Genomic DNA, 24,003 nt, shown 5'->3' on the forward strand with positions numbered 1-24,003 from the left:
ACTCCGGCGGAGCGGCCCAAGCCCCGCACCGTGCCCCGCCGGCCGCGCCGCCTTTATGGGCCCGGCGGAGGAGGGCGCCCGCCGCCCACGTGCCCCGCGCCGCCCGGCCGCGGTCCGGCTGCCCCCGAGCGCGGGATCCGCCGGCAGGAGCAGGGCTCGCTGCTCTCAGACGCGTGCTGTCGCCCATGGGAATGTCCCCTGTGGAGGGCTGAGAGTTGGACTGGATCATCCTTGTGAGTCCCCTCCAACTCAGCATAATCTCTGATTCTGTGGTAACAGTAGTTACCTTCCTGCCAGCTAGTAGTTGTAGACACGGAGATAACATGCAGGGAAGACTGCAGGTGAGATTGGCTACTACAGAATTGGTCGTTTTGCAGATCAAGGGGTATTTAGTTCCTCAGAGAATGTGGTTTATTGCAGTTACTCCAAACTAGGGCGTTCAAAACAGAATGTAGACTCATAAGAGGCATCATTGCAGCAACTGAGCTCTTTACCTGCCCACACAGTGGGTATGGGCAGCACAGGATTCTTACATAATGCTCTCAGATGATGCTTTATTTGGTTGTGGTCACACTGTGTAAGGAAGAAGTAGGAACAAAAGCCCAGACAAACATCCATATGCAGTTTCTTAACATTAGCTGCAAGAGCATTGTGTCAGCTCATGCATGAAAGTTTTCTTAAGGCTTCCTCTGCTGTTAGCTACTGCTTGAGGTAGGAAGATGTCCCTCACAGGTGCAGCCACAGGTTTTGTTTTTTACGACAGTGTCTGTGTGTTGTCCTACCTCTTGTCTCCGTTCCTGTTCCCCCATCTGCCAGATAAATGATGCCTTTACACATTTTAATACTGGATAGGTATGAGCACATCTGAATTTGATTTCTTACTCTTTTGCATGCATGCCGATTACCGTCCCTTGAGAATGTGCTTCAATCCAACATGGAAACTGGTACTTAGAAATAAGTGAGCCCACCACCTCTTCCTCTCAGTGTGATTTCATTATGTTAAAAGATCTGGGCTCTGCTGAAAACAAGAAGTTCTCCCTAACTGTATATGCAAAACATTGGTATTGAAGTAAGCCTTGGTGTGAAAACAGCTGTTGCCCAATAAAACACTCTGCAACTTATTTTCATGAGGAAATATTGACTACCAGTACTTTCAGGTGACTTTCCAGGACCCAGTGAGAAGCAGAACAAGGAAAATCTCTTACCCCTCCACAGTTTCTTGGTCAGGGCTGAAAGCCCTATTTTCCTTAGGAGAGAACATTTAAGCATGAGTTTATCAGATGCTTTATCTGCTTCCTTGTTCTCCCCCACTGCATTTTACAGTTCTATCTGTGCCCGCTTGATTGTATCAGCATAAAGATACCGATGTCTCCAGGATGCAGCTTTACACGTGCTACCAGCATTGCTAATGCTGAGATCCCTGACACTCTGAAGTCACAAGGGGGTTTTTTTTAGAGTGAGATCATTGTCACACATCTTGGCTCTGCAAGGCAATAACCAGCACATCATATGTTGATAAGATTAAAAAGCCTCACCACACACACAGCAGCAGCAGCCACAGATCTGGCAGAGCTGTACTTCATCTCAAATGCAGCCAGCGGCTAGAAAACACAGGATTGACTCACTTCTTCTCAGGTGAGTAAATACTCAGGCAGATGAAGATCTTAAACACCAAGGATCAAGCAGGTCAGAAAACTGAATAAGCAAGCACTTGGACTGCCAGCAGTAGCACCAAGGTGAACAATACGTGTTTGAGTGTCTGCTTTCTTCTTATAAAAACCAGAATGTGTCAGATATAAAATACAAGCAGCATTTCTTTTCCCAGTCAGAACTGGGCATTTTTATCAGTTGTAAGCCAGTAACCCCTCAGGGTACTGTTCTTCCTTCCCAGTATAACAGCCTGCACCCATACCCAGAAATACATGATTACTAAATTGCCCTGCAAAATTTATAAGCAGTTGTCCCTTCTTTTCTCCTCATCCAGTCCTATCCTTCACTTTAAACATCCTTCTCCTACTTTTAGATAGTTCTCCCCTCTGGCTCTTTCCTCCCCAAACCCACACAACTCCCAGCAATGCTAAATTAGAAGTTGTGGACTACAGCCGAAGTTACACAGACCATCGTCTTCCAAATAACTTCTGCATCTCAGTTGATTGATTTTTTAGCTGTAGCACAAGCACAGGTCATCACTTAAAGACTCTGCCAGGGATTTCACTCCTTCATTTCAGGCAACAGAAACCAATCTTCAGTGGAAGACTTTGCCACTTGTATTATGAATAGAAAGAATCTTTATTTTTTCCTGCTTTGTGGTCACCCGTTGTAGCTTTCCATACCTTATGCTCATACTGCAGGCTTCTATTAACCTGCTTTCTCTCTATTATTGTAAAACTCTGTAAGAACTTGATACTTAAGAGCTCTGTCAAATTTTGTCAAAACTTGCAGTCAATTTAATAAGTTAATGGTGACAAAGCACATGTTCTACCGCATTCTAAATGAAATCAGACCACTTCTTGCCTTCTAACTGTATTAGCAAAGTATTCCAAACCTGTTTACAAAATATACCTGTATTTTAAGCGAATTATTAATCTTAGCTTTCTCTTAACTCTGTATGAAAAAGCCATGTAAGTCTGCCTTCTGCATTTCATTGATCTTAAAGTGCTTCCCACCCTTCCCAGAATTCCTTCCATAAATTACTGTATACTATTGTGATGTGCACATTATATCTTGAGTGTTGTCAAAGACACATAAGGGGTTAATTGTATCAAGAGAAAACATGGTCACTTAATTTTTGCTTTTTGAGGCAAGACCACCTTGAGTCTTCTCAAAAAGCTTCAAAAGTCTTCGGTCTTAGGTGAGTGTTGAAAGAGAAGGACCTCAGTATGCAAAACTTTCAGATATTGTGCATAGTCTGTTCTACCTATGCCTTGCATTTGGTTTGCCTTTGCTGAATTTGAGGAGTGTTTTTAGTGTAAAGATAAATACCTGAGTATTTGTTTCTATGGCAAATTCTGAAATTCCATCAGCTGGAAACAGGTCCTTGCCAGGGTCCACAGGAACTATCATGACTCCAGGAAATCCAAGTTTACACACTCCACACTCGTTTTCATGCCAGAAATTGCATAGCACTATTAAAAAACAAAGCTCCTATATTAACTCCTATGTTGCTCCTAGCAACGTATTTATTCTGAAAATGAACACTGACACACCCCATACTTACTGCAGCTGTAAGTGTTTATTGTAGCACATTTACAATGTGTAAGCATTCAGACAGAACAAGTTTAGTGTCCTCTGCAGCACTATACATTGTCATACACAGCTACAGCAATGTTGCTCACAAATGCAAGTTCTCTAAAATACACTTCCCTTTAGTTTTCTATTCTGCTCCCAGAGTGAATAGACTGTAGAAAATAAGGCATTCATTAAATAGCATTACAATCAACAAAGAATATAAACTAAGTTGTCAAAACTGAACTTTTATAAGAGCTAATGTTTCAGCCAGCCACCAACAGTAGTAGGTTATTAGGTTGCTAGGAAACATCCAGTTTCTAAAGTGTGGAGAGATAAGACTCTCAGAGACATACCTCCTGTGTCTTTAATTTAGTTTAGACTTCAGGTTTACAGACTTGTATGACAGGGAAAAATTTCAAATTTTTATAAAACAGGTATTTTGAAAAAGGTTTTGTCTGATTTTTCCTTTAAAAATGTAAGATCCAAACACTGATAAACTGAAGACTGTAACTGACCCTGCCCAGTGCTTGATACATGAGAACATGTCTCCTCTCAGTTAATCCCTCAAACTTCAGTTCAGCCTGGCATATCCCAGCCTCTCTGAGAATAGATTGCCACTTACATCCAGTGGTACTTGTGTTTAAAGAAGTATTTATTTTGTGATTTCAGCTATTTTTGAGTGACTTGTGTATCAACTCACTGTAATGACTCCAGAAACAAATTACACCAAATTTCATAGTATTTATTTTTTCCGTGAGTGCAAATAAACAAACAAACAAAAAAAAAAAGCTGAGGGCTCTAGTGAGCATTCATTCAACAGGTCAGCCATAGACAGATAATGCCTGCAGTACTGAGGGCTAGGTTGGTGTTCAAAGCTGGAATTGTCTGGCACTAGTTCTACTTATAGTTGAAAGTTACTACATTTATGTTCTACTCTTATAATCTAGCCAAGTCTCTGAACACAGACAGGTTTTTATTCCCTTTGCATTCTAGCACAATTTAACTTAGGAAACAAATAAAATAAAACTAATATAAACCATCCCCAAGCCCCCTGAACTAGAAGTGAATGCCTAATCAAAGAGTCTGTAAGTTTAGCATAAACTTCTGCCACAGGCTTACACTGTTTTTTGAGAAAAGCAGATTAAGTCTTCAGAGCTAAGGTTTTCCACCAGCTCCATTGTCCAGTTCTTCCAGTGTGTGCTGCTTTAAAGCCTCCATGATATGCTCCCTCAATCCATTAAATACGTTCACTACAACCTGTACAAGAGAGGAGGGGGAACTTGTCAAGTTCATGCATCAAAATAAGAGTTTCACCATACAAGGAGACTTAAAAATGCAACTGAACTATTAATAATTTGACATCCATTGACAAGAAACTGCTCTGAATACTAGAAAACATTTTGAACACAAGACTGCTCTTCTAGATGCCTGATCCCCCATGCACAGTCAGTAGGAAAATTATTATATCCTCACCCTGTCCCATCGTATGCTGGCTTTCTTGTCTTGTCTGAGAGGTGTGTGCAGAAAAGGAAATATTAACATGCCCATGCCCTTTACCCAGGAACAGGATGCCCTGCTCTGTGTCATCCCACACTTTTATCTCCAGTAAGACACTCGGTCAGAACAGGGGCTGGCTCACAGCAGGCTCTGTCATCTCACTGCCCCAAAATATGGTCCCATCGCCTCCCTCTCACAAATATGTTCTATCAGACATATAACAATACAGCACCAGAAAAGCCCAACACCAAAGAGTTGCACCTTTGATTTTTTTAATCAAACGGCAAATATTTTTCAGCTCCCCTACTAAAAGACTCTTCAGCAAGGAAGACTCAGACTTGCTGCCAGCCAGGTTAAAGATAAACCACGTATCCTGCAATCAGTATTCCCGAAGAAACACAACTTCAAATAACTGAAGCATTTTCTCCATGATGGAAGTTAGGCAATGTTTTCCAAGTGCTGTGATAGCATCGTAAACTGCATGCTGTCTTAAAAAACCTTGACAAGCTGATTTTCCCCCCAAGTTTCAGGCCTGTTACCTACACAAGGTGTAATTAAAAAGTGGATAAGAGAACACTGAATGAGTTCTCTAAGTCCTGCCTGTTGCAGTGAGCACAGGAAATGTTGATGCTTACACATTACATATATGGGGTTCCCAAGTTACTATAAATATTATCTGACTTCCTGTATAATTTTGCACCTGTTAAGTGATTCTTAATTTGGAAGTTCACTCACATCTTCTAAGAAATCTGTCAGCTGCAGACATTTTGCTGAAGTGCCCTGTTCATTAGAAATAGTTTGGGATTTCTGTGTGGGTTTCCCCCACACATACAGCTTCCCCCAAATTTTAAGTACTTTTCATAAACAGTTTCCATAAAATTTTTTCAGCATTTTTTCCATATATCTTAATAGATAATTTTAATATCGATACATACCATTACAACAACAGAAGAGAGATGCAGAACTTTCCTCCTCTAACCTGTACCTCCCAGAGTTTGGTGAGTCTTTGCACTGTGATATAAATCTCCGAAGTTCTGTCTCAGGAAAGCCATCTTGCTGGTAGTGCTAAAGAATGGTACTTAGTTAAACCTTTACCAAGGCTAGAACCTACAATAACCCAAATTCCCCCCAGACCACTTTTGAGACACTGCTCAAATCTGAAATTAAAAGATTCATAGGACCTAATGTGAAAATACTGGTTTTTAGTTATTTAGCTTCCATTGGAGCAGAAAAACAGACAGACTTTTTAAGAAAAACAAAGTAGAGAGGGATTAAAAACCCTCTTGTCCTCACTTTGGACCCTCAAAAGTAGTCATTATATTTATTCTTGAGATTGGCATGCACTGCAAGTTGAAATATTGAGGGAGGTGAGAGTTTTGATAGCACCAATCTTGCACTGTTATTCCAGATGAACAGTCTGTGCTTACCTTGACTGTTTCATACGTATCTGTAATGAGTGCAATGAAGAGACTCAGCACCATATAGATAAACAGACTGATGAAGGAGTAGAGGTAGATCCTACTGAATAACCAAACCAAGTAACTTTTCTGCTGCATTTGTGCAAAGGTGGCAAACATGTCATCTCCATTGATCAGTGAAAAAAGGCATTCAGAAACCATGTTCAGAGTGCGAAACTAGAGAGTAGGGAAGAAGACAAGGAAGTGTCACTGCTTTATTTGACACAAAGACTGTACCTAACACAAGGAACATACACCACTGATGACTGGCTGCCTCAGATCAATTCCTACACCCAGGGGATGATGAGGTGCAAACAGCAAAACATCTGAGGAACAAGCAAAGTTTGTTGCTTCCTATACCCACATGCATGCAATTCAGATAAGCAAATTTCTCTTTTAAGAGGGACAAGCATAATGTCTCCAAAGTTTTAGTCTGATACCAGTGTTTTGCAAAATGCAAATTATTTCTTAAAATATCAGCATGTGATTGGGAGTCATGGCAGCTTCCACTTCTGACTTGGAGCTTTCATAACTTGAGGAAAGTCTGATTGAGTCATGGAAGTCAGACTCCTCAAACAGAGCAGCATCATGTTGAAGATGCACTATTTTTACATTAAGGGAAGCCTTGACATGGAGAACTAGAAAACAACAGTAGTAATCTCTCATTCTCTGATTCAAATTGTCTTTTTTTCATGGACAGAGCATTACCTTCACGTGATATGGTCCCAGCACAATCCATCCACAGAAACAATAGCCCAGGTAGATCATAGCAGCACAACAGCAGAACCTCATGACGTTGGGTAACGCTGCTCGCAGCGTTAGGATGAGAAGCTGCACAAAGCAATGCAAACAGTTAGAATTCAACCAGATACTTCCTCCAGTCCTCTTATAGCAACAAACAGAATAAATACCAACAGTATGAAGATCCCAGGAGATCCTTACATTATACTTCTGAAAGAAACCTAGGTAGCGAATGACTCCAAGCCACACAAGCATAGTGGATATTCCTAAGAGTATGCTGCAGACATCGTAACTTGTCAGACTCTGAAAAAAGGCAAGAGAAGAAGCAAAAAGTAAGAAAGGAAAAAATTATGTAACAACTGACAGGCTTTAAATTGTGACTCCTGTTACAACAAGATTTGTAAAGAACGTTTTTCCTTTGGCAAACTCTCCTAATTAGAAATTAGTTCGAGGCAATATAAATTAGAAAGATGTCCCACTAAAGAGCAGGGGCACTTTCAAGTGCAACTCATGAAATGCCTTTACACGTGGCTGTTTGTAAAACAGATTCTAACAAGATTACCTTTATTTGCAAGGCAGTTGCACTGCAGAAGCAGAGACACCTCCTCTGTGCCCAGCTCACCAAGATCTGCAGTGGCACTGCAAACGTTTTTATGCTGCTTCCAGACTTGCAGAAACTGTTTCTGGAATCTGCATTGACAGATTCCTCAGAGCATCTTAGGAATCTCTGCACTGCATCCCAATGGACAGTGTAAACATGACACAGAATAAAGAAAGTTCTTCCAGTATGTAGGAAAAGCTCTTTATAAAAATTAGCATGGCTTGCCAGCATTTTCCTCAGATACTCAGGATACTACTTTGTTATGTAGTTGGGAACTATGAGCTACATAAAGCTATCAAGGAAATGACTAATTAGCTTCTAACGAATTCTATCTGGAACTTATATCTATTGGCACTTTACTGTTTCTTCCACCTACAGATACTAGCCTGTTTTCATCCAAATTAGCATGTACTCTGTTCCTGAACTGCAGCTCTACTCTGACATGGACCATGACAGCTTATCTGAAGTTTTCATTCATTTCTGTTTCTATTCTCCTAAGAATAAAACATAAATAGATATTGGCAATGGATATTGGCTAATCTTTCCCATCAGCATAATTCATTTAGAGCTTGACAAGAAACAAATTTAGGCTACTTTAATGTGAACCTCTTATTATTCAACTACTTTCATACAGTAACATGGAACAAGACCTTGTTATTATGGTCCACAAGGCTTGCAAATTGGAGTGAAATGTACCTGTAGAGAGGAATTTTAGTAAAATACTCTTACATATATAAATAGATGTATTTATAAGATAAGATACAGGAATCCCAAATGCAATATCTTATTCCAATCTTGTTCTCTTCTCCCAAAGTGGGATGAAGCTATGTCTTATATTAGCCAACTTGCTCACAGATTCTTTCTGCTCTCAGTGAACTTATAGGTGCTGTGGTGAGACAGGGCAATGTGTACGGGGTGTTTGTGATAGTCAGGCCGTCAGCAGATGGATTTCAGACCCATCCTTTCATCACTACTGTCCAAAGTCCACTATGTTGCAATTTCACACTTCAAAGACTGCTAGAGATATTGTGAAGAACAATATTATCTGAATATCAGAGTGCTTCAGGATAGCATATAATAATAATTTTTCTTCCCTAATTCTTTAAAATGCAATGTTCTACAAGTTTTGAGGTTTGTCCATACCAAGTTTATTTTAGAAAGCAAAAGCCCAGAACCTGCTGTGGCTGACTGTTATGTATGTGCTGGAAAACAGAAACTGAGAAAGCAGCAAAGTGATATTTAAGGAGACTGTTAAACAGTTGTAAACAGAGTTCCAAAAGTTAAATGCTAAGTTTGAAAAAAATCATCAAATGAGCAAATATAAGTGAGAAAGGGAGGAAGTCACAGTCAAAGTTTCAGAGATGAACTACATTTTATTCCTCAGAGTCACTGGGAGCAAAGATAATTCAGTACTATAATATAAAGTGATATTTGGAGTTTTTAAATCTTGCTATTAGAAACAATATGCATGAGTTGCAATTCTGGAGGAGAAGATAGAGTTTTAAAGTGCCATGCCACTCAGGAGCAAGTACAGCCAGCCTAAGTCCTCTGAGAGATTTAAACCTAGGTTGGATAGAAACAGTTTTGCTCCCATCTGACAGTGTGAAAAGCCTACCTTAGCTTGTATCTCCATCTTTAGAGTTGATCCAACAATAGTTAGAACATCACTGACTATAATCAGGATGTACCATCCATTGACAAATTCCATTTGATCACTGAAAGATACTTCTTTCTTATAATAATATAGGAAAAAGCTTACAAATTCCTAGGGGAAAGGAGGAAAGAAAACAGTTAATCAAGCTTACACATGACAAGGCTTTCCAAAGAAGGAGATGTACCCACCCTTTGGAGCCAAATTCCTTTAATCACTGATCGTGTGCAAAGGATCAATGAAGCCAGACAAGTCAATATCACAAAAGCATCGAAGATCATCATGTAATGAGTGTTCTTCTGTACTGCAGGAACAAAAATGTACATGTTTAAGTATACTTCTTGTTGACCATTACTGAAGTAAAAAATCAAGTTTTGATGTTGACTTTATTTATACAACTGAATTAAGAAAAATCTTAGCATTTTTTCCCACGAAAGTTTATCTGACATATTCTATGAGAGACACAAGTGCATCTGCATTACAGATACCATTTCAGTAAATTTAGGAGGGTTGACACCACACCAAAAACATACGAGAGTGTGAGCGCTTCTTACAGCCCTGCAGGATTATAGGTGAGAGTTAATCATTTTACAGGGACTGGAATGGCCTTTGGAGTCATTGAGGTGCTCAGAATTTTTTTTTCTGAATCCTAGGAACTTTATAATATGTATCTTCTCTTTCAGACCAGTATTTGACAGTCAATTTTTCTGTCCTAGGGCAGTGCAGATAACTTGTACTGTTGCTCAGCTAGTCAAGATCAACATTGAGTTAGACATGAGTTCTCCATTTCTTATGTTACTAAAATTCACATTCTTGATCATCTAATGTTAAACATTGCACCAAATCTGGTTTGTTTGTTTGACCTACCATACAGCTGAAAATAGGTTAGACAGTAGAAGGATTAGATATTTAATGCTAAAAGATGGTGGATTGAGAAAAAAAATCAAACAAAAAAGCGAAATTCGCAAGAGCATGCACCAATTCTACAAAATGGGCTGCTGAAATTCTAGTTGACTTCACAAATTGCATTACCCAGAAGAAAAAGCCCACCCAGTGTTTCTTTGTCACACTGCTGCCGTGTGTTTTTACCATGCAGTGCAGAACAGCAATAAGCAGTTACTGTGCAGCTGCAGCCATTACATGTCTACGTTTGCCTGGATTTCAGGCCATGAGAGGGGCACTCCGGGGATGGATTTGGGGAGTGCTGGAGGATTTGGGGAGCGCTGGAGGATTTGGGGAACGCTGGAGGCGCGCTCGGCACCAACGCGGACCGTGGGATGGGCGCCGGGCCCGGCGGCGCCGCCTGCTGGGCACTGCCGGCACCGCAGCGCCAACCGCGGGCACCAGCGCTGAGCCCGGGACGCGCTTCCTTCGGGCATCAGGAATTAATGTCAGTCTGCATCTTTGCAAAAACACCGGCCACCCTTTTCCCCTACCAGATCTTCATTCCCTAACATAGGCATAGCAACAGGGAAAGTGGCAAAGTAGAAAGAAAGGAACTGGTTCAACCTATTGCAAAGTGGAATTTAAAAATGCTGGAAAGCTTCTGACTATCAAAGGGATTATTTTTGCCAATGAAAAAAGATGATATTTTGACCAGGCCAAATATCTGCCAATAAAGGTGGCTCATTCTTGTCAGTCACTATATAAGAAATTTAACCATCCTGTGCACATCAGTTATAGCCAAATACACAGCAAATGGCATTTAAGAAACAATAAGAAGAGTTTCCAGCCATTCCATTCCAGAAAGCCTTACCAACAATGCTTTCTTATCTCTCCTGGTGCTAAGTCCTGAAATAAGAGTAAATCAGCTTCAACTTTCCACACTATCATGTGTCCTGTTGCTTGGTGCTAGACTGTTTCACAACTCTGCCTTAAGAAATCAGCAATGTAATTTCAGAGGCAAAAGATAGAAGGATGTACAGTGAGGCATGGAAAATTTTTCATTTGACATTATCAATGGTGCAAGCCTTGAAAACTGCTACAGAATATAATGGTGTGGGCTGGACTCCCATGTTTTCAGATCAGAGGTTGAAGAATAACAATTTCCTAGAAAATCAGATTTAGAGTGCGCATATTAGAAAGAGATTGTATGTCAATGGTGCCTCACCTTTTCATAAATAAAAAAGTTTACAAACATTGTGCCAGTGGACACAGTTTCAGTATTAAAATTTGAACACATTTATGTCACTTACTTGATCCAGAAACGTGCCAGTCTTTACATTCCCTGATTGCTATGTCATTGTCTAGACTTATTTTAATTCTTCCACTGTGTGCTTTATTATCAAACAAAATCTGTAGTATTAAAAACAAAAACAAATGAAAAAAGGTGCATGTCTTTATAAAGTTAAACAATTACACATGTATCCCACTGTATTGCTAAGCCTGCATAGTGATGCAGCATAGTTTTGTAACTTCTCCCTTTGGAGAATTAACTCCAGTATCTTCAAATAAATGCCGTCAAAATGAAAGACAAATCTGCTGAACCATGTATTTGCCACAAATTGTTTGATCAACTAGCTACTAGGTGAAATACTTTTAAACTACATTCTCATTCCTCTGTTATCTGAAAACAACCTTTACCAGAAGCATCTCTCCAAAGAGAAGAGATTTACACTTCCACTATACTTCAGATGGATTAGAGCACAAGTGGCTGTAAACCAAGCAAGTACTTCAGGACTACATCAGGAGCACTCAAAGCTTAACCTTCCACAGTACATGCTGGTTATTTATGCCATAACAGAGTAATCCAGTCATCACTGACCCAGTGGTACTCAACACTCTTCAGAAAATACCTATGCTGACTGTGTGCAGTAAACCAGCAAGTCATTTTCTGGTTTTGAACAGAAAGACACGTGGCAGGCTTCCACATACCCGCAGAGTGAAATCATAACAGTCAGGGAGCTCGTGGTGACGAACGGTCTGGAGGTTGATTGCCTTCAGATTGAACATGAGCTGCACTGCCACCAGTCTGCAACAGAGCTCCAGGTTAGCCTGGCACAGAGAAAATGCACCAATACCCCAACACAGGAGTTGTTCTTTCCTCCTCACCTGGGGAAATCCAGAGTGAAATTCAAATTGTGCTTTCCCATTGTTGCGTTGTGTAATGGAGTCGTTGGCTCAATGTACAAGCAGTCTGGAATGGATAAGGACTCACAACAATATCTCACGGATTATCAGGTTCTTTAACCGTAATCTGCCTGTCCCACTCCCGAGGCTGTTATGAGCTGTTGGCTACACCAGACAAGATAGCACACTTGAGTGAGGAGTCATCTGAGAAGCCAACTGACAAATACACTGGCTTCCTTGAACACCAGCCAAGTTATTAATCATGAATTCACAGGGAACGCTCCTGAAAATTAGCCCCAAATACTTGTATTAGATGGCCATGAGTGCTAAAGGCTCATCACTTCTTTGTGGCATTAGACATTGGAGGTGAGGGCTAGAGGTTAGTTACACACAACTTTTCTTACCAGTTTTGGCTGGTAGCAAATTCAATATAAATCATGTGATAAGACTATACCATACCATAAAGTTTTTAAAAGAATTTATCAAAAATGTGGGTCCTGTCCTCCCAAAGAACTGATAGAATAGATTAGGTTCATCACCAGTCACAATCTCTGGGTCTATATCAAAGGTGTCGTTTCCAGGACAGATGATTCCTCGCTTGTAGAACTGCTGACAAACAGCCAGAGGTGTCTCTTCTGCTCCCCTCTTCTCATAAGCATGATTTCCAACAGAGATGTTGGGCAGCTGGAGGTACTAAAGTTCAAAACAAGCAAACCAACTTAAACAGCAATGAAACTGTTAGTCTCTGAGGGAAAAAGCAACAACAACAACAACAAAAAACCAAACACAAAACACAAAAAAACCCCAACAAAACAACAAAATGACCAAAACAAAGCAAATCAGAAGTGTTTGGATGGATTATAATCCATCTCTTGTATTTAAAAGGTCACCTAAAGAGCTGTGAAATCTAAACCACGCAACAGCTAAGTCCTCAAATATTTTAAGGTATTTGACAAAAACACTAAGTACAAGATTTGGACCTAAATACCTTTTTGCTTATTATGTTTTTCTCTTTACAATCCTTACTAGAAAGCCTAATTTGTAATTTGCGAAGAATTCTGGCTTAGATCCAATGAGTGCTTTTTGTGTAGAACTAGTACACTGATTAAGGATGTTACCACACTACAGTGCTCCAGCAATGACAGAAAACCTAAATGACTTGACGCTTCAGTCTTAAGCAATTGACACAGTTCAATTCAAAAAAAGCTACCCAGAAAAGGGCCATATATATATTGTACATATTGCAGCAACAATCCCTACCTGGTTTATTGCAAAGAATATCTGGTCGTAGACATCTGTTTGTGTGTATACAGCATAGGTATCATCCATTCTGTCCATATACCCTTTCAAGAAAAGATGCTTGAATGCAACAGTGTTCTCTTCTTTGAAGGCAACCACCATTTGATTGCTCAATCCAAAAACCACCAGCTGAAAAAGATATTTATATTTCCTGTTCAAAGACAAAGTAGGCTTCTGGATTAATCTATGAACCCCGTTTTATGAACAGCCAGTCTTTTGCCTCACTGGCAGACATGGCAATTACATGCAGGCCACTCCATTCCACAGCTGGTCAAATGGAAGTCTGACTTTAAGGAAACAGTGGATTTCATGAATGTGCCTTTAACATGTTTACAGCATCTTGGCCAAGGACTGGCATTTTTACAAAGAAAATGATACCATCTCAGGTTGGAGCTCCCTGTATACTGTTACACATGCTTTGTTAGTTCGGCCTGGCGTCAATTGACTTGCTCTAGAGGAATATCGTTGTTCCTCAGCTAAAAAGGCAGGATGAGACTTAACAAGACCCCACCTCCAAGTCCTTACTCCAGTGCACAAAAGGGAAATTGAGGACAACTGAGGAAAACAAACATCTCTCAATCAAGTTTCAGTGAAAAGCACTTTGAGAATAACTTACCAAAGCTGTGCTTGTAACAAGATAACACCTGAAGCTGGTAAAAAAAAATGTATTGCAACTTGTGGGGGTGTACTGCAACTGTTTATGAAAAGTGAGCACAAAACTCTGTTAGCTACTATCCAGACTGGAAAAGGTTTTTAGAAGTACATGATGTACTTTTTCTGGGAGCTCACATTTCTCTTGCCTATTATTTCAAATCAGTGTCAGGTGTCAGCTGTATTGTGAAAAAAATTCATCAGATATAGGTCTGAATCAGTATTCTACAGATTAGTTTTATGGCCATGGTGCAAACTGAATATGCAGGTTTGATAAGGGTAACTCAGTTACAGAGATACTGAAATGCTCTGTAGGCATGCTCAGCATGCTCAGCACACAGGAATACATCAGCAAACCAACACTGCTCAGACTGAATTAACTACAGGCAAATTTTCTCTGAAAATACAAAATCAGCATTAGTTTCTTTCTTATGTGGATTCTTCCATCACCAAATCTTACTTTTAGTTGTGAAATGGGAGAGATGGCAATCAGAGAATGATGGCACTTTTGAAAATGAAACAGTAAGGGACACAAACATGCTGCCAGATGCACAGCAGAACTCGTATTTCTGCAGTTTGTGCAATCATTCATGCAAATGGAAACAAAACATTCTTTTCTATACATGTACTGTGATAGCACTGGCATGACCATAAAGGGAGATCACATGTGGCAACTCTGAAGGATCATCTGAGGCCTTAGAAAGGTCTTATGAAAACTTTCCTCTGCCTTAAGCACAGAACTTCAAGACAAACAATTATGTTTTGATCACCAGATAAATGTGTTATATGAAATCTGTGGTGCAAGGCTGGTGAGAGGAGGAAGGAGGAAGAATTTCTGAGGTTTCTTTCAATGCAAGAGTTCATATGCCATATGCAAGATATAAGCAAAAGTCATGAAAAAGTCACCAATTTCGGTTCTCATCACTGTGATATTGAAACAGAAACAACTTTTCATTCCCTCAAACACAACAGTGAAGCAGTTATTGCGGTAACAGATATATAGAGACACCATCTTTTGGGGAGAAAAATGGCAAAGAAAAAAAAGTAAAGTAAAAAATCAAATAAAAAGTCAAGCTGAGCCCTTAAACATGGTTCCTTTCATCTGTACTCCTGGAAGGCTATTGTTTTCAGTCCATAGTTTTAGGAGAAAATTATGCCACCTGAGATCTAAGCTACATATATGCAAAGAAGATAATTTTGCAATGTATCCTTTCCCTTTCTCTGCACCACACAATGAATAGTATGTCACCTGCTTTCATTTGACTTCCCATAGGCTGAGTCCCTGCTTCCATAGGTACTCACCTGAACTGTAACCATCACTATTTTGAGTAACTGAATCCCAAGTTTCCAAGGCTTTCTGCCCCGGGCCCAAAATTTCTCACACGGGTTCATGAAGAAAAATTTTAACTTCCTTCTAAGCTGATCTTCCAAAAGCCCCTCCTGTGATACTGATGAGTGTCGTTTGTAGCTGCAAAGGTTTTCATCGTCACATGCACTGCAGCTGCTCACAGCCACTTCAGGATTTTCCATTTCTGAAAAGAAGAGTAGCGATTGTCAGCTGAAAAACATGCAAGCATCAATACAGTAGCAGCAAATCAGTCTGCACTAACAACCTGTACTCTGATGGGGTTTATCTTCTGTGAAAGGCACACTTTATATGGAATTTCAGGCCTTTCTCTTATTATTGCACACATTCTGCAGAACTCCAAGAAAAATATGGGCAAGTTCTTAAATTTGCAGTTAGGCTGCCAGGATACTTATTTAATAATTTCTGTCCATTTGAAATTACAGGGTCACTTCCTGAAAACTTCTTCCTCTCTCACTTGACAACAACAGCGTAGGCAAGACATCTTGACTCAAGAAGAGCACCAAAAGCCTCTCATGAGCATTCACTCTTCTGGAAAAATTATTTAGTCCTATAGCTAGTATTTTCCACCACACCTAAAAGCTAACGTCCAGTCCCTGAAAGAAATAGAATTTGCAAGAGATGCAGTGGTTTTCTTATACATTACTATTAACATGGTTCGCTCTTGGCAATGGAGATGGAGCATGACAAATTGCAACTCAGATAAATTACCTGAGAGCATTAACTTGTCATTTAGGATAGGATAACATCTTTTTCTTTTGCCATAAAAGACCCAATGCAAACCACCAGCGATAATGAACCAAACAAAAAGACCAAGAGGTAATTGAATCACGATTAGCCAAAGAGGCTCACATTTGAATTCAGTATGAGGGGAAAAGATTAGATAAAGATGAGATACCTTATAAATATGTTTTGAGACATTACTCTGCATAGTCTTCAGCATGTTTACATTTTGATTTGTTACTAAATTCACTTACTCCCAAACATTTTATAAATGCTTTATAAAATATTTAAGGACTAGCCAAGAATATTTATTTCAGATAGAAGACTGATCACATTAAGAACAGTGAAGACAGCCTAGGCTGTGAATAAAAGTGTGCCTAATTAGACAGTCTATTTTTGATTCCCATAAGAACAGTTTTACGTAGAACTCAAAAGAATACCCAAGATTGATTTTTGCAAATGTCCAGTCATGTCCAGTCTCCTCCAGCAGCCCCTGCACACAGCAGAACAACAGTCTGTTTCAGATATGATTCGAGACCTTCAATTTCCCCAATTGTCAGGGAAAGCAAGAAAAGTTTTGAGTCAGCAGTGTGACACTTAGAACAAGCCTGTACAGAGGCTGAAAAAAAGTTCAGGTCCTGTTTTATCTGACTTCCATTGTCCTGCATGATAGAGTACAGTCAGCTGTGGTTTCCACTCATCTTTCTCACAGCTGATCCAACATTTCTAAAATTAAGCCCTGCTCTACCGCTGCAATAGGCCTGTCAATATCTCTGCTGGAATTAAAAAACAATAACAAAAACAAAAACAAACCCACAATAACAACAACCCCCACCGCCTAAACCCACTGCTGGCCCTGCCGGTGGCCTCGAGGCGCCGTTCCCACAGGCGCAGCCCCGCGCTCCCCCACAGCCCGGGCCGGGGTCTCGGCAGCCCGGTCACAGCCGGGGCGGTCACTGCGGGCCGGGGTCTCGGCAGCCCGGTCACAGCCCGGGCCGGGGTCTCGGCAGCCGGGGGGGTCACAGCCGGGGCGGTCACTGCGGGCCGGGCCGGGCCGGTCCCGTCCCTCAGCCGCCCTCCCCTTGCCGTCCGCTGCGGGAGGCTCCGGACACCCGCGGGCTGCCGCAGCCTTGCGGATGGCCCCGGAGCCGGCGGCGGAGCCGCACGCATCCGCATCGCCGCCGCCGGCCAGGCCGGAGCGAGGCAGCCGCTGCCTCTCCCGGGCTCGGCGGCCCTTTACCGTGGCACCCCAAAGGCGAAGGCTGGGGGCCGAGGGTGCACCCCCGCCCTCTCCCCCGCCGCCAAAGGCTCCCGCGTACCTGCCGGCCGTGGCCGCTCCCGCCGCTGCCCGGCCTCGGGGGGCTGCAGCCGCCGCGGGGGCGGCCGTGTGAGCCCGGTGCCCGCAGCGCGGTCCCGCAGCCGGCCCCGCTCCCTCCCGGCTCCGCTCGGCTGGGCGGGAGAGCCGCGGCCTCCGCCAGCCCGCCCCGGCCCCTGGGCTGGGCTGTGCCGTGCTGTGTGCGCCGTGCCGGGCTAGGCTTGGCTTTGCGGGGCTGTGCCGTGCTGTGTGCGCCGTGCCGGGCTAGGCTTGGCTATGCGGGGCTGTGCCGTGCTGTGCACACCGGCACTCGCGGCCTCTGACACCTTGTGCTGCTCATCTCCCTCCTGCCGCACGTGACAGGCGGCTCTGCACACTGTAATACACTTCCCGTAGGATGGTAATGCCGGCTCCAGATTTATTGACACAGGTTTCTCCACCAGGGAAAATAATGTGTATGTTATAAATAGCTGTGTCGCATTAAAAAAAAAACCCAAACAAACAAAAAAAGCCCCAAAAATCCCTTTCAGGTCACAGAACTGTAGTTATGAAGGGCAGCTAGTGGTACAGTGGATGTGCTCGAGTCATTCCACTTATACACAATTAAGCTATTAAAGTTATTAACTGAACTTCAAAGAGAATGGGCTCCCGCCTTGGGTCTGTGCTAGTCCCACTGCACTGTGGAAATGATCCCTTTGGTATTGCTGCCTGAGAATAAACCCCGGGTTATAACTGCTTACAGTCTTCAGCTGCCTAATTTGTGCTGCAAGTTCCACTCTGAACAATGGTATAAGAGGAGAAGGCAAAATAAGGCCAAGACCAAAACAAGGAGCATAGCAGGCATTTTGAGAAAGGGAACTTCCTGACTGTACAGATTGAGACGGAAGACAGAACGAACTCTCCTGCTTATCATAAGAAGGAGTGGATGGACTTTGGAGTGGCACCAAGGACCAGCACCGAGCGCTCCGCACAGAGAGAAAGATACTGCGGGGCTCCTCTATTTTACACAGGAAGCAGCAGCAAGGCAAACCAAATTATTTTTATGCATCCAAAACACAAAAGATACAGATTGCTAATCTTAATATTAACAAACCGCATCGAATCGCCTCAGTCCCAGCGGGAGATGGGCTCAGCACTGCCCGGCAAACACCGAGGCGATGCTTGGGCGGGGGTGCGCGGGTGGCCCGGCTGCAGAGGGGACTGTCGCCTACAGACCCCATCATGCCCCGCGCCTCAGAGTCTCGCCGGCACCGCGTCTCCCGCGCACAGCATGCTGGGACGAGTAGTTTTTTTCTGGCGCGTCCCTGCAGGCTGGCGCCGTGGGGGCGGGTTTGCAGAGCGGGGCGCTGATTGCCTGTCCGAGCCGTCAATCACGGCTGGCCCCATCGCCATGACAACCGCGCGCCGCCGGCGCCGCGCCGGGCCGGGGCCGCGGCCGCGCAGGTAGGGGACAAAGGGCGCGAAGGGGACCCGGCCGCGCTGTGGAAGAGTGAACGGTGCCCGACCCGAGAGCACACGGGTAGCAGCCGGCAGGGCACAGCCATTGGCACGGAGCCCGCGACTGCCCCGTGCGGCCGAGGGGCTGTGCCCCCTCTTCCCGCGGCGCCGCCAGCGGGCCCGAGGCGGCAGCGCCTTCCTCGGTGCGGCTGAGGGGCTGTGCCGAGGGCTGGGGACGAGACCGCGGCTGCAAACGCTGCCCAGCCCCTCCGCGCCCCCGGGCTGCTGCAAACCCACAGCCCCGGCCCCGGTCTCCACACATGGAATTGTTACAGCCACCCGGCTCTCACATTTCCAAGACGAGATGATTATATTTCTTACCTCTGCTTAAAGAAGTCTTATCTAACGTAAATTTTTACAATATAGCGTTTCTGTTTCAAAAGTCGTGACAATGCAACATATTGTTACTGTTTGGCTCCTGGCAGGACCATGATATGACAACTTCTATATCATACTTAGTAACTTTTAAAATACCAACCAAATTGTTACACTGTTTTAATAACCTAGACTAGCTGTACTGGCTCATACCAGAACTTCTGTCCGGGCAAGATAATAGTGAAGCCGGATTTCCACGCTTTGCACCCTTTTCTTGTTGGATTTGTAGTTTAATTTCTATAGCCAGATGTATTATCATTATTTTTAGTAGCCCTCAATTTTTCATCTGTCAGTTTGCCCTGTTACCTTCTGAAATTGTGTGCTTCTGGCAGCAGTCCTGTCCACAGGCAGTATATTCCATCACTCACACGCTTATTGTGCAATGAAAGACTTCTGCAGTCCTGTTGTTTGTTCCCAGTTGTTTGTTCCACATCCATAAGCTCATGTGATGCCCGCTCGATCTCGTGTTACGACCGTGAATCAGCATCTCCTGGTCACTTTCTCTGTCTCTTGTGATTTCACTGAGTTCTATCATATCGTATTCAGGCTAAAAATTATCCTAGTTTATTCCCAGTACAAAATATGTTCTATGTCTTCAGTCATACTTTTTATACATTTTCCAATTTTAATAAATTTCTCTTTGAGTAAAAGAAAGGAGAGAATCAGAACACGGTATTAACCAACATTCTAATGAAGTTTTCCATTTTATTCTCTTATGGCTTTCTTATTAATTCTTAACCTAATTTTACACATATTGTACTTATCATTCCAGATACTTTAATGGCAGCTACTAGTTTCTATCAAATAACAAAATCAGCACCAGGTTCAAATAAGCCTCTTTTAATGAAAAGTTGTGTAAACCAGGTACATTCAAATTGAACTATTTATATGCTGGAATGATTTGACAGTCATCAAAACTTCAGCTTTACTCCCAACAACTTATACAATGAAGTTGTGTCCAAATATTAATATTAATATTAATAATTTTATTAATTATTAATAATTTTAATAATTATTTGCTCTTTGTGTAGACCAAAATAGAATAAATTTAATTAAAGGCAACATTGCATGTGAATTTCTGGAGAGACAAAGTATTTTCAAGATGGTATTTTTAACAAGTTCCTAAATGTTTACCAACAGAAATGTGGTTTTTAGCTTGCTAGTGATACAACAAAAAAAGCAATTAGCACATGATTTTGATCCTTTCCTTGTAGTATTTTTGTAAAATGGACATGCATCCAATTCTTCTGTCATTCCAAATTATAGTAAATTACAGTCCTAAAATAGTAATGCACACAAACTTGACCTTAAATCATTCAATTAGGCCACTAATGAATCATTCTGTGTCCTCAAATCAGACAGCATCTTTTGTAGAACTGATAGCTAATTAGTTTTTGCCTTTTGCGGTACCTAGCAACTTCACGTATTTGTTTATAGCTGTAAATGTTTCAGTACATTAAATGATTAGGAGAACACTCTGATCTTATTTTTTTCTCTTAAGCTTAATGTTCAAAATATTAGAGCCATCTGTAAACAAACTAGGCTATGAAACGTCAAACAAAGTTGTCAAATATTTACCAAGGTTTTAGCAATTACAAAATGTAACACTGTGTTCTACTGAAAAACTGCCGAAAAATTAGACTGAACATAATTAATGAAATCTAAATATTACCTGCATTTTAAAAATAAAATACATGGCAATATTTATGACAATTGATTTTAAAAAGCTATAATTTTATATAGATTTTGCACTCTTAAATTTTCAAATTATGTTAATTTAAATGTTGTTTCCAGCCTCTTCTCAATCATAGAATCATGAATTTTTATAAACATAATGGAGAGACATAATACATTTGTGTGTGCCTTGACAAGTCCTCTTTAAATAAGCAATATAGAAATATCCTTAAGAGAATAGGAACTAACTATAGATTTAAAAATTAATCTTTTTGGTCCCATTTTTAGACAGTCCATTAATATAGACTGACTTTTTCATGGCTAGGATTTAGTATTTTGTATAAAGACTTAAGGGAAAAAAGCAAATGCCTGAATTAAGAGGTAACTACTGAAAATAGTCGCTTTTAACTTACATATTGGGACTTTTATTCTTTTATACTTTTTTTGGAAGAAGCGAGGTGCAAAAGTCAGCTCCTCAACACATATTTTTAAAGTTCTCAGTGTTCTTCAGTTCCTGAAGGGAGCACCTGGAGGTTACCATATTGCTGTGTAAAAACCAACTTTGCATATAGGCTCTGTAAATGGCTGTGGGCCTGGTTATGCTTCCAGAGAAGTTTGTGGAAGCTCTGCCTTGGCTTTCTCTGTTTCCTGACCACTGACAATCATATGGCCACAGGATGACGGAGGGGCAGGGGCGATACGGTGTTGGGGATATTGTAAAAGAGGATAAGTAGTTTGTAATTTTCTGTCTGCTTTCCAGCTGGGAGTCCTATGCATCCCAGGAGGAAGCACAAACAGTCCCACTGACTGCTCTATTCATCTGCAACCCTTAAACAGGGGCACTTTTTGTATTAACAAATGCAAATACATGTACCAGGCACTGACATCAGCTTTACCACCACGACCCTTCTCTCTGTAGTGCTGCATCTACCTCTATACCTCACCCTTTCAGTGAAGGAGGAGCATCTGATTACTGGGACACCATTTTCAAGAATTTGAACTGTTTCTATAGGTAAAATATACTTGAAATAATTTGAAAGGAAAGGGATGTTTTTATTACAAGTTATTTTACTAAACATAGGATATGACTTATGTTAACCTTCTCAGTGTTTCCTCCATTCATGTGACTTAGAGTTCAGGATACTCAGAGGAACTCACTCACAATTTCCAGACTGGCTTTGTTGCAGTGCATAATTATGAAATGGTGAAGTAAGACATTGTGACTGGAATATATATAAGATGGTTCATATTGTCCTTCAACGAATTTCTACAACAGTTGCCCTCGCCTCCTATCCTGGAAGACTGTCTCTCTTATACAGAGGCATGAAGTTTGGTTTCAAATTAGGATAGTCACAGAAGCCATTTACAAAACGGATCACAATTTTTATATGTAAAATATACAAGAAGATAGATAAGAAACAGCTTTACACAGCTTTCTTTCTTAAATAAGGAAAAAGTAGTGTCTTTTGACCATTTGAATTGATATGCACTCTCAGCCACTTAGGTAGGCCTAAGTGTTTCAGAACTATAAGCTAAGTATATTGTATAGGGACTTTTGAAAGATTATACATATATCAGATAATATATAAAAATATACTTTTATATAAATATATAATTTAAACTATATTGACTATTACACAGAACTGTGTTAATGGTGTTTCTACTCCTGTACTTAACAAAAAGAATGAGGGCAGAAAAAATTCCCAACTTTCTCCTTAGGTTCATTATATATGATTGAGGGCAGGGGGGTGGTGTTAAAAACATCATCCCATGCACAGCAAAAGTTTCAGGATTCTGAAACATTCTGAAACATTAATTTTCTTTGCATTGGTATCATCATTGCTTTTTGGAAGAAGCAGAAGATTAAATTACTACCATTCTTCAGAGAGATTAGTGAAGGGGACTGCATTTGCCATAATCAAGAGAGATTAAACGAGAGAAATACACTAACATGCCATGGATGCAGTCTGCCACCTGTGATCTGCAAGATCCAGTATGATGCAGAAAACAATCTAAGGATTTATAGAGTATATTTTTCTAGTTTGATTGGATTGAAAAAGAAAAATGCATAACTGTAATAAGAGTGTCAGACTCTGCTCACATCAAAGCCAACACTGAAATTTACCTTGAGTTCATGGGAGGCCAACATGTATCCCAAACCTTGGCTATTCCATCAGGCTATCATCCATGATCTTGCCATCAGTGCCCTCTCCATACTAAAATTTAGATCAGAAGCTAAGATTGCATTGCTGGCTTCTGAAGTATTTGAGAACTGTGTTACAAAACAATAAAACACTGTTTCTCAGTCTGGGTATGCCACTGAAATTGCAAATGCACAGGCCACAGCATGTTTGTTTTACTGCTCACTATTTTTAGGCTGTTCGTAAAGAAATCCTCAAGATGGAACATTTATTTTATAAACTCACCTTTTCACCTTAAGCATCTTGACAGTAACTGTGCTGTTCATGTGCACAAGCAGACAGGCTGTAGCTCCTGGAAGAGATAATCTGAAATAGTTATGTCACGTCAGCGTTCTTGAAGGTGCCATCTCTTCCTGTCCAATCTGCATCTACTTTCCTCTAGTTACTGGTAAAATTGTAATAGCACCCAAATACTGTATATGCTCTGTAAACATTAAAAAAATGGTTCCTCTCCCAGTCAGTTTACAATCTTAAAGTGTGAACATGGAAGAGGGAGGACACAAAGTGAGATCCCCATTGTCCTCATCCCATCGGAATGACTCTGGCTCTTAAATACTAACATCAAACAATTTTAACACTTCTAAGAGAATTTGGCCCATCCTGATTTAGTTGCTCCATCGGCTGCTATGTGAGCACCTCCCACATGATGGTGCTGTCC

At 41.4% G+C, this 24,003-nt stretch overlaps 1 protein-coding gene across 5 annotated transcripts; it reads right to left on the reverse strand.

Annotated features, from left to right (window-relative positions):
• Positions 1-3,949: 3,949 nt before the first annotated feature.
• Positions 3,950-23,631, reverse strand: MCOLN3 (mucolipin TRP cation channel 3). Of its 5 annotated transcripts, XM_066325147.1 has the most exons (15): positions 23,571-23,631; positions 19,777-20,108; positions 15,497-15,726; positions 13,505-13,672; positions 12,784-12,937; positions 12,227-12,311; positions 12,050-12,146; positions 11,371-11,470; positions 9,367-9,479; positions 9,140-9,289; positions 7,125-7,226; positions 6,891-7,013; positions 6,153-6,359; positions 5,661-5,790; positions 3,950-4,485 (listed from the first exon to the last, which is right to left on the reverse strand). In XM_066325147.1, exons 2-15 carry the CDS (start codon positions 19,829-19,831, stop codon positions 4,466-4,468), a joined length of 1,734 nt encoding a protein of 577 aa, XP_066181244.1. In that variant the 5' UTR covers positions 19,832-20,108; positions 23,571-23,631; the 3' UTR covers positions 3,950-4,465. The 5 variants fall into 5 exon arrangements, with proteins under 5 accessions (XP_066181244.1, XP_066181246.1, XP_066181242.1 ...); XM_066325149.1 differs by lacking the exons at positions 19,777-20,108; positions 23,571-23,631 and adding an exon at positions 18,692-18,793; XM_066325145.1 differs by lacking the exons at positions 19,777-20,108; positions 23,571-23,631 and adding an exon at positions 16,272-16,664.
• Positions 23,632-24,003: the final 372 nt, after the last annotated feature.

This window comes from Sylvia atricapilla, chromosome 9, assembly GCF_009819655.1.
Source record: "Sylvia atricapilla isolate bSylAtr1 chromosome 9, bSylAtr1.pri, whole genome shotgun sequence".
Taxonomy (NCBI): domain Eukaryota; kingdom Metazoa; phylum Chordata; class Aves; order Passeriformes; family Sylviidae; genus Sylvia; species Sylvia atricapilla.